Source organism: Eufriesea mexicana, unplaced genomic scaffold, assembly GCF_001483705.2.
Source record: "Eufriesea mexicana isolate 0111107269 unplaced genomic scaffold, ASM148370v2 scaffold4395, whole genome shotgun sequence".
In the NCBI taxonomy this organism is placed as follows: Eukaryota; Metazoa; Arthropoda; class Insecta; order Hymenoptera; family Apidae; genus Eufriesea; species Eufriesea mexicana.
The window spans coordinates 277,621-296,787 of NW_016912376.1; the positions used below are offsets into that span (position 1 = coordinate 277,621).

The 19,167-nt window shown below is 32.1% G+C and overlaps 1 protein-coding gene across 1 annotated transcript in view; it reads left to right on the forward strand.

Moving 5' to 3' along the window:
* Nucleotides 1-5,551: 5,551 nt before the first annotated feature.
* LOC108551530 (protein Wnt-11b) overlaps nucleotides 5,552-19,167 on the forward strand; it is a 40,746-nt gene continuing 27,130 nt past the window's right edge. The window contains exon 1 of the mRNA XM_017905737.1: nucleotides 5,552-5,643. Coding sequence (XP_017761226.1) covers nucleotides 5,552-5,643 — 92 coding nt within the window. The remainder of the gene's footprint in view (nucleotides 5,644-19,167) is intronic.

A 19,167-nucleotide genomic window follows, 5' to 3' on the forward strand; every position in this document is an offset into this window, starting at 1 on the left:
TAAATTTGGCTTAATAATAATTAAAGTGACGTGATGAAAATACACGAGAATTATGTTTGGTAGTCTAGTGAAATACAGGTATGATTAAATACGTAATCAACGTAAATCTATGTACAATACAAAAATACATAATGCAAATTATGTAATAATACATACGAATTGATATGATCATACGAATTCATTTTAGATAAGAATCTTAGATATTGATCAATTAATTAGAAGTTAAATATAATTTTAAAAGTCGGTAATAAAACTAAGACGATATGCTCAATGTATTTCATTTATATTTATTTCCAGTTAGGAACAATCATTTCATTGAAGTATATATGAATAAAATATTATTTAAAGATAAGCATCTAAGGAAACATAAAATACGTGTACTGTGCAATATCTTATTATACAGGGTGGGTCATTTAACTCTGCCAATTGAAATTACTTATAAGTTGTTTAGAGAGCCAATTTAGAAGGAATCTTATTAACAGAGTTAAATAACTCGCTATAACTGGGTATTAAAATATTTATTTTATGTTCTCTTAAATGTATAATATTAAATACCATTATTTAATGATTTACCTTCTATATACAGGTCTAATAGGAACGTAAATGATCATTAGTATTGATAACCTACATATGTTTCCAATTAGCATTAATTCATCATCAGGAATGTATGCTATATAGTTTGAAACGAAAAAGGCCATTGGACCATACGTTTGCAAAATAAAGTTTCGTATGAAATGTTCCGCGCGTGCTTAATCTGTTCAAGTAATCAACAAATTGAACAGCCATTAGTATTGATTGCCTCATTTGTTAATTACCATTAACGCTCTTGTAACGATTTACACGCTATTTCGAATCCTCGAGCAAGGCTACAAAACAGTTTGGCAGATGCATTTTGTATTCCTGTATCGAGTAAATTCCATCCATTGACGTAATTAAAGAACGGAATGGACACTAATGATCGATATATACATTATATTAATGTGAATGTATAATGGATGTTAGACAATTAAACATTTATATCAATGAAGTGCATTATATCGAAAATTAATATTCATTTTATTCATTAACTTTTGATAATATAAAGTAATAATAAATATTGGACAATAATTAATTTATAGTAAGAAAAATCGAAACATTTAGTACTGGATATTAGATATTATCAAATACTAGGTAATTAGTATTAGATATAAATAGAAAATTGGTTAATATAAATTTATAATAGATGTTATATAATTAAATATTTATATGAAAGAGAATTAAAGAATAAAATTCAAATTAAATTATAAAATATATATTTTTCTAATATAAATATAATAGAAGTGCAATAAATCAATTAAAATGAAATAATAATTCTTTTAATGGTTAATAATAATTCTAATTAAAATCATAATTCTTTTGATGGTTAATATAAATTTATAATAGATGTTATGTAATTAAATATTCATATGAAAGAGAATTAAAGAATAAAATTCAAATTAAATTAGAAAATATATGTTTTTCTAATGTAAATATAATAATGGATTGTCAAAAATATATACAATAAATTTCTATTAAGCAAAATTAAAAAATAAAACAGACATTATTGCTCGTTAATACAAATTTATATTAAATAATAGAAGTGCAATAAAACAATTAAAACGAAATAATAATTCCTTCAACTAGTAAAGTTTCATTAACAATTCCTGCAAACTTCTATAAACGTCTTTATAGCTCTTTAAAATTCTTCTCTTTCACTTAATTTCTACAAATTTTTCACCAGACATTAATAATTCTCATAAATTTTCACAAATTTTCGTAGACTTGCATTAATCCCCATAAATCCGAGCAATTAAATTTTTATATATATATCTCGTTCTTACTCTAAAATTAAATCGATTTCCACGAACCGAGCAAAATTACTTTCAGAAATATATGTGTGATACGTTCCAGAATGAAATATTTTCATAATATTTCTACCACCCTAATACTGTTTTACACCCATCTAGTGTATTGATATACAGACACAGACAAACCCTTCGTAAAAGGGGGGTGGATAAGCCCAAGCTGAACTTAACGACGTAATGAAAGTCTGACAGAGGTTTATTTATCAAGGACGAGAGTGCAAGAAGAGAACAAAGGAACAAAGACGCGAAGGAACAGGCCTATTGGTCACTTTGTATCGGATCTTGCAACAATTTTCTGCACGAAAACAATCGTGAACGAGAGACAGTTCACCTTCGGCAAGAAAATTTTACTCCGTCACGGATGATCGAAATTTTTCAATGAAAATATCGGAAAAAACGAATGAGTTCTAGGCCAATTTCAGATGAAGTGCGAATCGAGCGGTCACTGGAGAATGAACCGGCTCTTTAGACCTTTCTAGTCACTTTCTGTGTGATATTTCTAATGGTAACTTCGGGTTCTCGAATAATATACGATCTCGCTTTCTCCTTGAAACTAATTGGCAAATCGTACGCGTAATTGGTTCAACACTTTGTAACCGTTTGCCACAATCCATGGCTTACCAGGTATTTGCTGTTCAAGTAAACGCGTTGCAAACATGAATAAAGGGTAATCATCGAATCGAGCTTCGTATTTATTCTGGAAGGTATGTTCGATATTGTGCAACTGATGCCTAGGAAATGAAAAGGTGTAAGTTAGGTTTCACGAGCTATGGAATTAGAAATAATAAGATATGTGAAATAAAATAAATACATATTGGCATTTATTTAATTATACATATTAAATAATTGAGTATCAAACTAATTAAAATGTTTCAATATTAAAATATTCCAAATATCGAGATATTTGAATTAAGATATTAAAAAATATATTTTAATTATTAAGATATTAAAAATATTTGGAATAATTGGAATATCAAAAGCTTTTATATATTGCACGTGATTACAATGGTGTATGTTACTTTTATTAGAAAAGAATTACTTCTTTAGAATATTTTGTTACTTATCGTGATTTTCCAAAAGACTTTTTTATTTCTTATAAAAATATTTGAAGATAGTTATAAAATTATTATTATAAATTATTTTATTGACAAATAAAAATCTATTGATAAATAAAAATGAAAAATAAATTATGGATTCAAATAATTCATAATTAAATTCTTTAAATGTAAGAGGGATCTAAATACATTTATCAAAAATATGAAGGAAGATTATTTAGTATAAATATTCATCAATATTTAATTATTGTCATTTTTCAAAAGACTTTCTTATTTATAAAAATATTTGAAGGTAGCTATAAAATTATTATTATAAATTATTTTGTTGAAAAATAAAAATCTATTGATAAATAAAAATGAAAAATAAATTATAGATTCAAATAGTTCATCGTCAAATTCTATAAATGTAAGAGGGATCTAAATACATTTATCAAAAATATGAAGGAAGATTATTTAGTATAAATATTCATTAATATGTTACACAATGCAAAATCCATCAAGTATTAGCACGTGGTAATGTTCAAATAAAACGATTTATACTATAAATTTTAATTTTAATTTCAATATTAGCTGACACTATAAATAATTGTTATTTTTATTATTTATCGTTTGTTACCTAAGATCAGAACTTCAAACGTGAGTAAAGGAGTTTAATTGGAATATTTAATTATAGAATTACTTGTCCTGAATCTCTAACACTTTCATCTTCTTCTGCACCTGTTCCACTTGAACAGCGCATCGAAGAATGTCACTTATCATCTCATGACGATTTTAATTCCATTGACTTAATACAACCAGACCACCAATAATACACATGTCTAAAAACCACAGACTTAAAATCGATTTTCATTTTTCTATCGATTTATCGATATTTCAGACAATAAAGAAATTGTAGTTTCTCTACAAATATCTATTACATTCTTGACATATAACATATAGCAAGTATATATTCCCATTTAAGGTATTAATAAATTCTTCCAAACATTAACTTTATAAAGAAAATAACTTTCCCATACAGATCTATGTAAATCGTTCTCACAAAAAAAAGAAAAATTAAATAAAAAAAAGAAAAAGTATTTAATTTCCAAATAAGAAACTTTAAAATATACAATTATTTCATTCAAAGTAAATTATTAAGCAATTACAAAGAAAATTATTAAACAAAATAAATATCCAATTATTTGCAACCATAAGCCAAAATAAAATGCAATATTCCAATATCTTTCGATTTGAAAAAAATATAAAATAACATTTCTCGTTTGCATTTCCTAGTTTCTGAGAAAATCAAATTTGAAAATGCATTTAGTACTAAAATACGATTCACCTATCTTGTATATAAATAACATACATGCACTATAAAAGAAAGAGAAAAATTTCCCAAGGGTATTTTGCAATTTCAATTAGGCAATTACACAAAGTTGCGCTCGTTCAATTTTTGAAATTCAATTTTCTCAAGACCTAAGTCCCAAAGAAAGAAAAATGATCTTTTTACCAGGAATCATCTGACGCTTATACACGTGTTCCAGGGACACCCTGTATAGCCGTACTCCTGAAGCATATGGAAGAGATCGACGAACCGATGGTCAGATCGCTACGAGATCGCTTTCTTGAGAGATACTCGAGACGAATCAATGGACAACAGTGGATCCTCCCTCGTCAGGTATGACCGTTCACCGGCTCTGACCGCGTACGATCTTTGACCAGTTTCTCGCCTCCTCCCTTTGCTCGCGTTCACACTCTGATCGCCATCCCTGTGGCCGGTTCCTCGTCCAACGAAAAACGAGTAGGTGAAGTAGGAGGAAATAGAGTAGTAGTAGGAGGATTCCACCTCCACGACGACCGGCAAATCCTGCGGGACGGCTCGACGGACACCTGTAACCACGCAGACTCCCTGCAGCACGGGACGGTGCGAAGGAACTTCCCCGATAGGGAACCGTATCGGTCGCAGATCATTCAGGATACCGCGCGTTGACGTGGTCCGCTGCCTCGATTGATCATCCTGCGATCAATCGTCGGTTGACAGTGGACGGTGACGGTATTTCGTTCTACACCCGTCTCACGGGCTCTTACCGAGTGTGCTGCGTTCTCACCGTCTGCAACCTGGGCCAGAGGATCAACGATAATCGCGATGCTCACGGTAGTCGATCGACCATGATAAATCAGGACCTCGCGTGTGTGATTTCTCAGCTACCGCTTCATCATCCTATCGACGACCGTAATTAAAGAAGAGTCGAGTGTCCTTCCAGCCTGAATTTATCTCTTCCTTCGTACGAGGTGCTCGAGGTATCTTTGCCTGGATCTCCGAACGAGTTGCGATTGATTGTTTCTTTCCTCTTTCGCTGCATTCGGCTCCTCCATTTTTCCTTATCCGAAGAGTAATTGGTATTCGATTCGATCATCGTGCAAGATCTTTGGTTCGGTTTGCCGAGGATGGATACTTCGGAGGTAGCACCATCGTACGTGACGCGATCCACCGATCATAGGGAGAAGCACAGTGGTCCCTGAAAGAACGTGCGCGTGGAGATTGTCCTGGGACATTGAACAATTCATGGAACAGAGGTTCTTGTGCACAAACCAACGGGAAGAATGCCGATCTTCTAGAATGTAAAGTGAATGAAGATGACGGTTACGAAGAGAAGCGGTGCTAGAGCTTGGATGCTCTTGTTCCTGTTGCTGATCCATGATGGCAAGTGCATCAAGTGGCTGTGAGTAATTTCATTCTATGCTTTATTTCTTTCTTGATCTCCACTGTTAAACTTTGCCTTGGCACCAGAGGTACTGACTTGTAGTATTTACCTGAAATTTAGTATACATGTCGAGCATTATCATTGATGATTGAAGTGGTATGGGTGGGATTAAATAGATGGGTATAATTATGTTCCTATCTGAATAAAAATTAATATTAATTTTGGCAAAAGCAGATATGTACTTATGGCAAGTGCATCAAGTGGCTGTGAGTAATTTCATTGTATACGTTATTAGACTTTGTCTTAATACCAGAGGTACTGACCTGTAATATCTATCTAAAATTTAGTATACATGTCGAGCATTATTATTGATGATTGAAGTGGTATAGGTGGGATTAAATGGATACGTATAATTATGTTCCTATGCGAATAAAAATTAATATTAATTTTGAAAAAAGCAGATATGTACTTCTGGCAAGTGCAGAAACTAGAAGTCTGAAACCAGTCACATTGACTGGTTTGGTAGTTCTAGGAAACCTTAGTTTACTCTAGTTTAACGTACTTCGTATCAAAGAATCGTGATAACCATCGCGGATCAGAAGAAAAGAATACAATTTACAAAATATAACAACTTTTGACAATATTAAAAATAGGAGAGATTCATATTATGAATTATGCAATGCAATTATGATTTATTTCTAATTAAATGTTTCAATTTTTCAAGTTGGTTGCAAAAAGAGATACATTGAACTATAAATCGATCCCATAATATTAAATTTTATTCTTCGTATGATTAAAAGGTCTCAAAATTATAGTTCTTTCCTAATAATATTTTTTTAATAACTTAACTAATAACAACTTTTTTAAATTTGACACTAGGCATACTTGAAAGATATCGGAATTATTAAGAAAGCAACGCAATTATGACTTTTCCCTAATTAAATAAAAAAGTCCCAAAATTATAACCCTCCCCTACTAATATTTTTTTAATAACTCTTTTCTATAAGGTGAATAAAACCTAAATTCGACATTAAGTATATTTAAAAAGTATCGAAATTATTAAGAAAGCAACGCAATTGTGACTTTTGCCTAATTAAATATCCCTAATTAAATAAAATAGTCCCAAAATTATAACCCTCCCCTACTAATATTCTTTTAATAACTCTTTTCTATAAGTGAATAAAACCTAAATTTGGCATTAAGCATACTGAAAAGGTATCGGAATTATTAAGAAAGCAACGCAATTATGCCTTTTCCCTAATTAAATATAATTTTTCGATTTGATTCGAAAAGATAACGAAAGGAATTATTTCACGACCAAACTTCAATTGGCACTTGTTTAAAATCCATCATAAATAATTAATAACTCAACGCAATAATGACCGTTCTCTAATAAAATAACCGAACACAATTCTTCAATTAACTCGAAATTACGTCGGAACTTTCGATCTTCGCACATGATTCTGTGCTTAGCTATGTATGGAATGGATTCGCGCGCAAAGGAATTTAAATGGAGCCCTGGCTCTAAAAGCTTCGTTCTATCGAAGGACCATGAATCCTTAGGCAACAAGAAGCCAGGACGTTCTCACATTTGTTCGGGAGAGTTCCGAAGGAGCCTGAAGATTAATGTAGGCCCGTTAATGAGAAACAAATAGGTTACTAGCAGGGATGGTGTACGTATGCGTGGGGCAGAATGGGAGCGAGGCAAGGATCATTTTACTCTATTATAAAGATTTCTTTTCCTGCTTGTTTTCTTGCCTCGCGTCAGGCCCTGAGGAACAATAAGTCTCAACGAGGATTTATTATACGTTCGAGGTTCCCTTATGCGCGATTCATCGAATTTAGCTTTATTAGGGTATCGCTTGTTCTCCGGATCCTCGTAAATTCGCGCCGGGCTATCCAAAATGCGAAGAAAATTCGCGACAATGAAAATTCAGTTAGCATTTCAGCCGCCGTTTAATTTACCCAGTTTCCACCGTCCTGCCTGCTGCCATTCTTGCTCGGTATTTATTAAGTTGTTGGTTAGATTTAACGCGACTTATGAAATTTGTTCCTTGTCGTTGGGATTCTTATCAGCCTGATTATAGGAGAATAAATTTGCTGTAATAGACGTGTATCGATTGCCAGCAGGATTTATGATAGAAACAGTAGAAGCTCATTACCCCCTAATCTGAATAATCGGAATAATCAGATTCGTGCGATGGCCTGTGTACATGCATACGTGTTTGGAATGGGGAAGAAGTGTTGCAAAAAGCCGGGTGCCGCTGCGAACGTAAATTCAGCATTTTCAGAAGATTATGCAAATGCTAGAACGGTTGACTCGTGAAATTCAAGGCTGGCCATTTTTCATTAGAAAACGAATCCGAGAGGAAGGCCTGAAAATGTCATCGATAATCATGTTGCAAGAAATATTGCTGAAAATAATTCACAACCAGCAGCAAGAGAAATTGCGTTTGAAATGAAGGTAAGGATATTCTACCATTATACGTCACTCGACTCAAGAAGGGGAAATAAAGAAAATGGCAAATAGGTTCCACGTGATTGAAGCTTAGTCGTTTTAAAATAGTCGGTTTCGTTGCTTTAGCCACTTTTCGCAACCTATTCTCGTTTCTGACCGAAAGGGGATCGATGATAATCAAAAATGTTCGAGACAATGATTTAATAAAGAGAAACATATAAATGACGAAATGAAAACTTCATTTGAAGAAGATAATGGTAACTGTTCGATGGGTATTTGCAAGAGTCACTTTGTATAGTTCTCTAATCTGGAATTATAATCACAATATTATATGAGCTGTTCACTGTAGAAATCGATTAAATCCACTTTTCGAAAAATCTTAAATTTAAGTGTCAAAGCAACTTGGTATAGTCTAATTTGTTATATTTAAGATTTTTCAAAAAGTCGAGTTAATCGATTTGTGCAGTGAACAGCTCGTATATTATATATTATATATTATAATTCATGAAAAACAAATTGTAAAGAGATAGAAATCATTGTTATTACACAAGAGTGCAATATTGAAAATGAAATTTAAAGAATTAAATTTAAATAGTTTGAGTTATTGTTTGTCTTATAAGCTACAACGTTATTACTAGATTATGTCAATTACTAGAATTATTGTTTATTACTAAAATTCTATCAATTTTCTCTCCGTTCAGTCACCTGAATGAGTAAATTATCTAAAAGTTTATGGAAACAGAGGAGGAAAAATTTTTGAATTCTAAAATCGATGATTTTTGTAAATATCAAATTAATTAATGATAGCAATTAATGGATGAAATTAATTGATCGTTAAATTAATAGAAATGAATTTTAATCGTATGATTTTAAAAATGCAACGTGTAGTTAATGTTTTGTTTGAGAAAATAACATGTTGTATGCACTGATTTAATGAAATATCGAATATAAATTCCTGGCGTATTGCTTTTCTCTCAATCATGATTCAAGCTTCAAGAGAACTTGGCACCCAATTGTAACATGCATAAACAATAACGATGAAAACAAATAAATATATATATATATAGTTAAAAGGAAAAACGTTGCATATCACGAATTATCATTTTCAGAATATTTCTGTTTAAAAATCTGAATATTATTTTTTTTATTATCAATCGACGAAATTGCATAATTTTTTTCACATATAAAATTTCGTTTCTTCATTTGTCTCCCATAAATGTGTCAATCAACGTTAACTTGGTCAGAAGCAGATATGTAGATACTTTCAGTAATTGGAAAAATAGAAAATCAGAAACTATTTAGTGTCACTAATTTACTAGTAGTCCAGATTTTCCCTAGTCCTGACAGAAAGTTTTGGGTGAAACGCAATAATACGAAATTATTGAAAATTATTTGAAACGTAATTTTTAAATATAAAATACCATGGTATAAAATAAAACTAAAAATCATTATTTTAGCTTTCGTGCATCGTCGAGGAGGAAATAATCGAGGAGTATCATTGCCTTTCCTCGAAAACTTTCTTCCAGAGATAGCATCTCTCCTGCTTGAAAAATTCCAAGAAAAATTCTCCATGACTAAGATCCACGTGACGCAGATCGATACCAGTTGTAAGTAGGATTAAAATTCATGAAATATAATCAACAACCATAGTGCAATTTCCCGAAGTTCCTTCGCCAGAGCTTCGCCTTGCTCGCGATTAATCTTCTGCTCGCTTAGCTTCGCGAAGCCGTCTTCGTTCGCCGATTCCAGCCTTAATCCCCATTCTTCGTATCAATTAATCCACGCTTCCCCATCTGGCCGTCCTTTCCGTCCTCATCCCCATTCCCAATTCTTATGAATCATCGGCAGATCCTCGGGAAACGCGCGGATCGCTTGACCATCGGCAGACCTCTCGCTAGCCCATGAAGACGTATCCCATGATCGTTCACGCTCATGGCGATCGCCTTTCGTTGCCCGGGATCTCCTTTATTTCACGTAGCTGCACGCCGTGACGTTAATTGTCCCGTGATTCGGGGCGAATTTCATCGGCCGCTTATCCATGGGGGACGCAGAGAAGGGCTGGAAAAGCGGAAACAGAATGAGAGAACACGGCGTACGGCGTCGGATGATGAATGGAGGAGTGATGGTGGTTTCGCGTGCAAAACCAAAATACGAGTGGAACGGGAGGAAAAGTACGAGAGGAAGACAGCATGGCTGGAACAGGGTGGAAGATTAGGGGTTGCCTGCGCGATTCGTGATTTATAAACGCCCTTTCCAAGAAGCCTCTCCTCGAGCCCCCTCCTGCACGTCACTCCACGCGCCCTCAGCCATCATCCAGGCCCCTCCACGCTTCCTTTTGTTTATAATCATCGACACCGGCCGTGGCATGGAGGGGTGATCGAACGGCGATCTCTCGGAAGTTGCAAATACGATTTGTTTTTGTCGCTGTAGAGAACCGGAATCCAACATCGATCCTGTCACGTCCAGGCCTGTGAACGATGCGTGCTCTTGCTTTGAAATGAGGGGCCAACCTTTTCTTCGGAATTTATGGTGCTCGCGTTAATTGTGCCCTTGCGGAGGGACTTTTTCTTCGTGGGGTGGTATTGGTCGTTGGAGGGAAAATTTGATACGGTTGGCCGATGGATAAATCTCGTCGTGCAGGGTGGTTCTTCCGTGTAGACAGCGGCATAGGTAAAGATAAGGTTAGAATGAAGCAGGAGTAAAATCGTGGATTACGCGGAGAGTGTTTGAAATGATCGATACACGGTGGTGCAATTGTTGCAAATGTTGCGTCGATAAATCGATTTCTTTCCGAGTGTTCTTTCTGTTCGTAAAGGGTGTAATGTCTGGAGAGCACAATAGCTCGAACGGTGATCTTGATTTATGGAAACTTTCATAAATCAAGAAACTGACTCTGGAGATGTATGTAACACGCGATGAAATATTTGTTGTTCTACTATGTAAATAAATAGGTGGAAAATTCGACGGGCTTTAGAAATAGAGTTGTCATAAAACGAACGTGTAAACGTCTTTTTGGGGTTGATCATTGATTTGAAATAATTTCGATGGAGGTCACTCGTATGAATACGTTACTGTAAATTTTATCAGGATGTCCTGTACTTAAAAATAATATTTAAATGTCGTATAAGAAGGAGTTTATATATAATGTATTAATATCTAATCAAAATACGAAACGTGAGGTAGATCTCATTAAATATTTGCAACATTTTATAGCATTTACTTATACATATATGTACACACACATGTGCATTTACCTACATGTATCTCTATATGTGTGTATTATATATACAAGTGTGTGTGTACAGTGCTACAGATGTAATTCATTTCATTGCATTTTTTTTTAATTGAACGTCATTAAGATTGTAATTGAAATACAATAAATAAAATACCATCAATAAATAATGTCAAAATTTGGAAAATATAATTCTAAGTGATCAACGATACTATAATAATAACCTGTACAATTTTATATTTTAATAAGTTGATACATACATATATAAACATGAACCTTCAGAGTGTCCCAAAATTTTATGACATTTTAGTATTATTTTTACTTACGAAACATATTAGCAGGATTTTTAAAATAGTGAGTTTTGAGCCATCCTGTACAAGGTTAAATCAATGTCCGATATATTAAAGAGTTCTATTATAAGCTTTGAATTTTCTAAATTATTAATTTTTGTAAATAAAGTTACGAAGACTGAGAGGAATGTAAAGTATATGTTATTTTCAGTTATTCGCAATTTTATAATTAAAAAGTGCAGTACATCTTATATGCAATTTTATATTTATTGAAATTCAAGTACATTCTAGTTTCAGTATTTTAAAATATTCATATTCGAAAAATAATTAATATATCGTAACAGAGATTTCAAAAGTAACTATGACCTAGAGGAATTAAACTAGGTAACCACTACATAATTACTAGGAGTGAAATATATGTATTATATTCCAGGAAGACTGAGAGGAATGTAAAGTATATTTTGTTTTCAGGTATTCACAATTCTATAATTAAAAATTGCAGTACATCTTATATCCAATTTTATTTTTATTGAAATTCAAGTACATTCTAGTTCAAGTAATTTAAAATATTCATGATCGAAGAATAATTAATATCATCGTAACAGAGATTTCAAAAGTAACTATGACCTATAGGAATTAAACTAGGTAGCCATTAGATAGCTATTAGTCACGAAAAATATCTATTATTATCAGTTTCATTAATAATCCTTACGAAGGCGTTTCCAAATAGACCATTTAGAAACCAGTTTCAGGGTATGTAAAAATAAAACAATCCCTAGAAGTCAGCTGAATAGCACTTGCGAGGTTATAACAGGACTGCACACGATGAAGTAAAATATCTTCGAATCGTCTTTTTAGCTTGGAAATTTTGAAATGGAAAGCAACGAGGTACTCTCAGCGAGCAATATGAACGAAGTTGGCCATTAATCATTTCGTTAAAGATCGCCGATCATTTTTGTGCTCTCGAACCGTCTGCATCGGTCTCTCAGCGCCATCTCGGAGTCGTCCAAAGAGTTCTGGACAGGTGGTTCGTTGCGAACGTGCATTAACGGTCGATTTATAATAATTTGCATCAGTATCCTGATTAACGTCGGGACCGGTACAAGATCGCGTGGATGTTGCTATTTATAAAATCCACACGTAACGAAGCGTGCTATACTTATCATGGATTCGTTGCTCGTAAATCATCTGTTGCATGACTCTTGTGCGAAACGTAGGAGGTTTTATCGCGTAATTAGACGCCCTTCACGCGGAAGGAAGCCTACGTACGTCATGAAGTTCTGGTATGTACACTGCTACGAATTGTAATTTATTAATTGTAGGAAATAAATTAGGTATTATCGAGATAAAATTTTCAGTTATGTGCAGGTATTGTGTAAGATTGTCAATAATTGTAATACTTCAACGCTTAATACGCGTAAGAGGCATTTAAAATTATAGTACATTGTGATAGGAAACGATGGAATTTACGATGAATACTTGCAAGTTATGGAAGATGGTAAATTAATGATTACAAGCAATGCTGATTAGCTTCCTGTAGAATTAACACATTATGAATTTTGAATGTTTATTTAAAAATTTATGAATAGTATAATAAAATTGAAATTTAATAATGTTTATTTTTTATTGATATTATCAAGAGTTTCATAATTGAACTATAGTTTATTAAATTACATATTGTCAAAAATAAGTATGTGCTTGGATCAATATTGCAGTCTAAAATATAAAAAATTTTCTGTTTCGGTAAATTATTAATTTTATTAATTTAATTGTTAATTGAGTCTATTGCTTCTTCAAATAATGAGTTAATTAACTAGCAAATCTGGGAACTTTTCTTACCTATTTGGTGATTATTAAAAAATTACAACAAAAATTTCCAGTGCAATAAGAAATAAAATTTATTTGAAGAAAATTATCGAAATAACACAATCTTACTAACATAAAAATATTACTAATGATTATTATTATAAATTAATTATTTACAGTATATAACTACAATTTGTTAAAGGTAAATTTTCGAAAATATTGATCTTCGAGTAATTATCTACATAAAAGATCTAATTTACAAGATAATGGTTACAAATTTCATAACGATTCAAGAATGATTGATACGCATAACTAATATCCACATAATTAACTGTAAATAATACAACTAAGGGCAATTACATTAATTAGTTTATAGTTTAATATTGACCCTCATAATTATCGGAGCCGTGTTATGGCAGTAGAATTCCTCGAGGTATCGATGCTTACATGCTCATAAATTTCGAGACGATCGGTTTTTAAGTATTCAAAGAACCTCGGGAACCTGGGCTATTATCAAGCTTGTAAACATCCCATTTTATGATCCATATGTCAAAACCAATTTTGGAATCCATAATGTATATCTTTGCGCGGATCCTCCCACAGGAATCCTCGAACATAACAGACGTTAATCGACGAAAATATCGATAGAATATCGATATTGGTGGAACAGCTTATGCTGCTACCGAATATGGGGAATTTCGTGTCTTCACATTTGCTTCTTTGCTTCTTCATTTCTTCTTATATAAAAATTTCATACTAAATCGTTATAGGTGTTTCGATCTTATTTTCTTATATGTACAATAGTTTCGTAATTTGTGATATTTTAAGATTATTCGAATCCTCTTTTTGAAGTAATGTTTACTCTTTGTCAGTTTATTTATATTGAAATTTAAGTTCATATACTTTTATATTTATATATAATACTTATGTAGTTATAGGGGAACCTTTTTGTTTTAATAATTTAACGATATACTGTAAATTTGGAGAGATTCTTCAGTATGATTATGGTAATTTAATGTGCTGTTATCATTTTTGGCAGTGGATTGAAGATAATTGTGAAATTACTGAATAATAAAGTTATAACAGTTGTAGAATTTCTTCTTGGTGTTACTTATTCTTTCTTAGCTAGATATTAATTTATGGAAATAAAATAATTATTCCGTTTCATGTGAAATTGCATAATGAAATTTATTTTACACTTACATCTTAAGTACTATAAATTAGTATTTAAGTTAATTTAATTTAATTTAAATTAAATACTAATTTATAGTATTTAAGATGTAAATGTTAATTTAATTTAATTTAAATTAAGTACTAATTTATGGTATTTAAGATGTAAGTATGAAATAATAATAATGATACTAAAATCCGTTGCAGTGTATTTCATATACGTTCATGTAAAATTCGATATTATTACTGAATATTCGAGCAAATCTTTTAAACTTGAGAAAATATGCAAATATTGCATATATTCGTTAGTAATTGATATTTTTAAATAACCTTAAATATCGAAGAAATAATTATATCAGAATCAATTATAGCTCTCGAGAGAGATTCCAATTTCAAAGTAAATCAATGACCTTTATCGGTAGAAACTAATTTATAATTCGGTTATATATATATAGTTCGACGCAACGGAATGTCATTGGGCCATATTTAAATTTCAGTAGCAGTGGCTAACTTTTACTGGTTTCTCGATATTGTCACATTTTCAAATTTTATAAGATGCAAAACATATTTTTAAAATTGGGATTTCTTTCAAAAATTATACTTTAATTTGACATAATTTATTTGATGATATTTTTCCATTTATTTTATTATTTGTGTTATACTAAGATGCAGGAAGAATCAGCAAACGTCTTTTTATATTTCCATTTATGTTTTCGAGCTTCATTTCCAAACTCACGTTATAACAATATATTCAAAGTTATGACACAAATGACAGAAGTCATTAATCATTTCCTCTAATATCTATAAAAGTCGATTTTTCATCAAAAATATGTTAATTAGGCATTTTTTACTTCTCTCGGTGAGTATTATAAGTTCTGAAAGTCTCGCATCCCTGTTTTTGGAACACCCTATAGTACACGGGATTAAATTAACTAGTTCGAGAACCTGAAACTTTTTAAGTTTCGAAACTTCGAATTCTATTTTCACGAATCTAGAAATTAGATTTCGATTTACGTCTGGTATTAACTTAAATACTAATCATACCATATCCTGTGGTATAATCATACCATACCATATTTTCGAGGTGAATAGTATTATACCGGTAAATATCGGTAGTACGATACCTTCGCAACCCTTACAAAAATACGAACGAAACACAGGAATCCCAGTATAACAATATACTACAGTATAAAAATCCCAGTATATTTACCTACATTTACAATTTTTCAATTTTTCCATTTCATCACAGAATTCCAAGTTTTCTTCTTTAAATAGAAATTAAGAAAGAAAAATTGATTTCACTATAAGATATGGTAATATACGACTGCAGAAAGGGTAGCAACCGAAGATAAGTAAATAACGGCCGGTTCTCAAGTTCGACAGAGTATCGAAATAACACCGGTATCGACTTCGATTTTTGTAATGTATCGGTTTCGATACCACACCGGTATATTTCGATGATAGTCGATCTCGGTAATAATCGATTCCGGTATGGTTTCGTTGGCATAATACCGGTATTAAATCCCTGTTTTCAACGCACGACGCGCGCGCCGCCCTAACGGAACTCGGGAACTACCTCAGTTTCGTTTCGCCGTTGACTGGGGTCTCTGACTGTGGTGGCCTCTCGTGTGCGGCCACGGCCAGTGATCGTAGGCGCCAGCCTATTATCGGCCCCGTAAAAACGCCACTTTACGATTCCACCGGTCAAAACGAATTTCGAAATTGCAGCCGACACCGGGGGTACCCGTACGTTCGGCCGTTTCGAAACCTACGTCACGGAGTTTTATTGAAGCTCGCCGCATTTTCATAAGAATGTACACACAGCCGGTGAACGACCGTGAACTTCCTCAGGGGGATAAGCTTGTCCTTATACTTCGCTTCGACGTAATGGATCGCGTAGAGGAAGCCAAATCTCCTCCGATTTATGGGTACGTTTCTTCTCGCCTCTTCGCTTTTTCTCCTTACGTCAGTTCGGGAGGTAGGTGTCGCGTCGAAAGCTCATGGCTGCCGATCGATTGGCGGGAAATGTAGGAACCGGTAGCATACCTTCCACGCGGATTATTCGCGCATATTCGCTCACGCCGTTGCGTTTACGTCTCGCGTTTTAGCGAGCAAACTGGTTATTGTAATTAGATGCACTCGTTGCCTGTTTTGGGGAAAATTAAGCTACTGGTTAGTGGAACGATAACCGCGAGCTGGGTGGTAATACTGGCTCGAAATTGTACTGGATGTTAGGTGCTGCGTGAATAATTATTTTGATAATCATCGCGTGCAGTGTTTCGGTTTTGTTTGAACAGGGAATTTTGCGATTTGTAGAAAATTTTGATTGCACGTTGATGAGAATTATTGCATTTTTATGTGACAATAGAATATTTCTATTATCTATATGTTGGGGTATGATTCGGATATTTGTTGTTTGTACGTTTGAATTAATCACGAATTTAATGTTTAATTTAATTTAGTGATTAATGTTAAATCTATAACGGTCCAAATAGCCATTTTTTAATTTTTGACCGAAAGTTGCATATTTAACATCATGGTTCTAGTTATTTAACTCTGCTATTTTTCTTCTGATCTAGATATAATTAATTCTTGTATACCTCTTCTCGTTCCATTTTTTCAAGATTCTATGTCTTACATTTTTATAAGGAGAGTTAATTGTGATATACGAATATTATTTATTAAAATAAATGGTTATCTGAATTCAAATCCATTTTGATAATTGAAATTTATATAATTATGCCTTACATTATTAATACGATTTTATTTGTATAAATAAGTTGAAAATATAGATTGATCTTTTTGGTACGAAGCATTTAATAAATTGATATTAAATATTCGATGTTTATTAGAGCAGTAATAATGACAATATATATATGTACATAGTTGAATTTAAATAAAGTTAAAAATAAAAAAGTAATCAATTATTGCAGAATAACTAATTGAAACGAAACAAGTCAAAATAAAATGAAAATATTCTGTCTTTATTATTCATCTGTTACAAGAGTAACATTTGTGTTCAAAAGGCATACATTACTTTGCTTAGCTTAATTATTATAGTAATAATTAACTCGTCGTCTGTGGTAAATAATTTATTTATCCATAAGTTCTGCTATAATTGATTCTCATATTTCTATTGTACATTCATTACATTCATATCTACAAGGATGAAAATTGGTCTGAGCTTCTATTCGTCTATATCAATTTTTAATCTTGTGTCAAAAGAAGCTTGTGACGAAAATCCAATTGACATACAATTATCTAAATGGAACAGTAAAGCATAAATATTTCATTACATTACATCAATACTCTTTACATATACATGCAATAGAATATCAGCTAGCACAGTTTTATATTCATCCCTGCGTTATAATAATTTAAAATAGCATTCATTTAAAAAATTTTAATAATTATTAAAAGTTGCAATAATTTTGTAATTTCAAATAAGTTCTAGCAGTTTTTATAATTTTCAAAAGTTTTCATAATTTTTAACAATCTTTAAAGATTCTAACAATTTTGACAACCTTCACGAAGTTTTAATAATTTGTAAACGCATCTGTAACTTTAATCATTTTTTAAAATAATTTTTAAAGGTTTTAATCACTTTAATAATTCTTAATAAATATTTAAAAGTTTGTGTAGTTTTAATAATTTTTGATGATTTTATATGTGTATCCTGATACTTATGAACGGGGGTGTACCTTTTGTTACAAGTAAAATCGAACATGTCTGTTGCAAAGGTAGTAGATACATCAATATAGTCCACAATGATCGTGTACAACTAAGATAGGTGCTGAACGATATATTCTTCATTCGTGACTCCTTCTACAAGTTGTCGGACTTGTTGCATACCAGGTGGTCTCGTGAGACAAGATCTAGCCCCGACTGCTGAGATTGCCTGGAAAATGCGTTCATTGGCTAATTGAAATGGTTATCGACATGATATATACCGCGTGTGAATAATAACTCGTAACAAATCCGAGCGTATAGACTGCAAATTGGATATCGGACAGTCTCTGTCACAGTATTTACTACTGCGAATGATTTATCAACGCACCTTTCGCGATCGAAGCTGAAGAAAAGCCAATTGAGAGTATCCCTTATGACCCAGAATGTTCCGCTAATGTGTTACTTGATTTATTTGCTCCAGAATACGCTACATAGATTACATATGCTTTATTAGGTACATTTACTTCATGAAATAACAAACCAAGCGTAGTTTATTCGGCATATCATTAAGCACCTCGCTCATTGTATTTACATATACTATTTATACAATATTATATTATTTTTGTATGTCATAATATGTAGTAAATTTATAATATAAAATACATATAGCATTTATTTAGTAATTATAGTATATAATATATACAAGTACGTAGATAATTTATTTAATAATTATTCTATTTAAATACATTATATTTATGTATTATGTGATTTAGTATATGCAGGATATAAATATCTTTATAGTGTAATGTATGTAAAATATAAAATATATGAAATATATACTGCACATTTATGTACTATATTATACTATAATATATTTTGTTTGTATTTTATTTTTATAGATCTGATACATATTATGA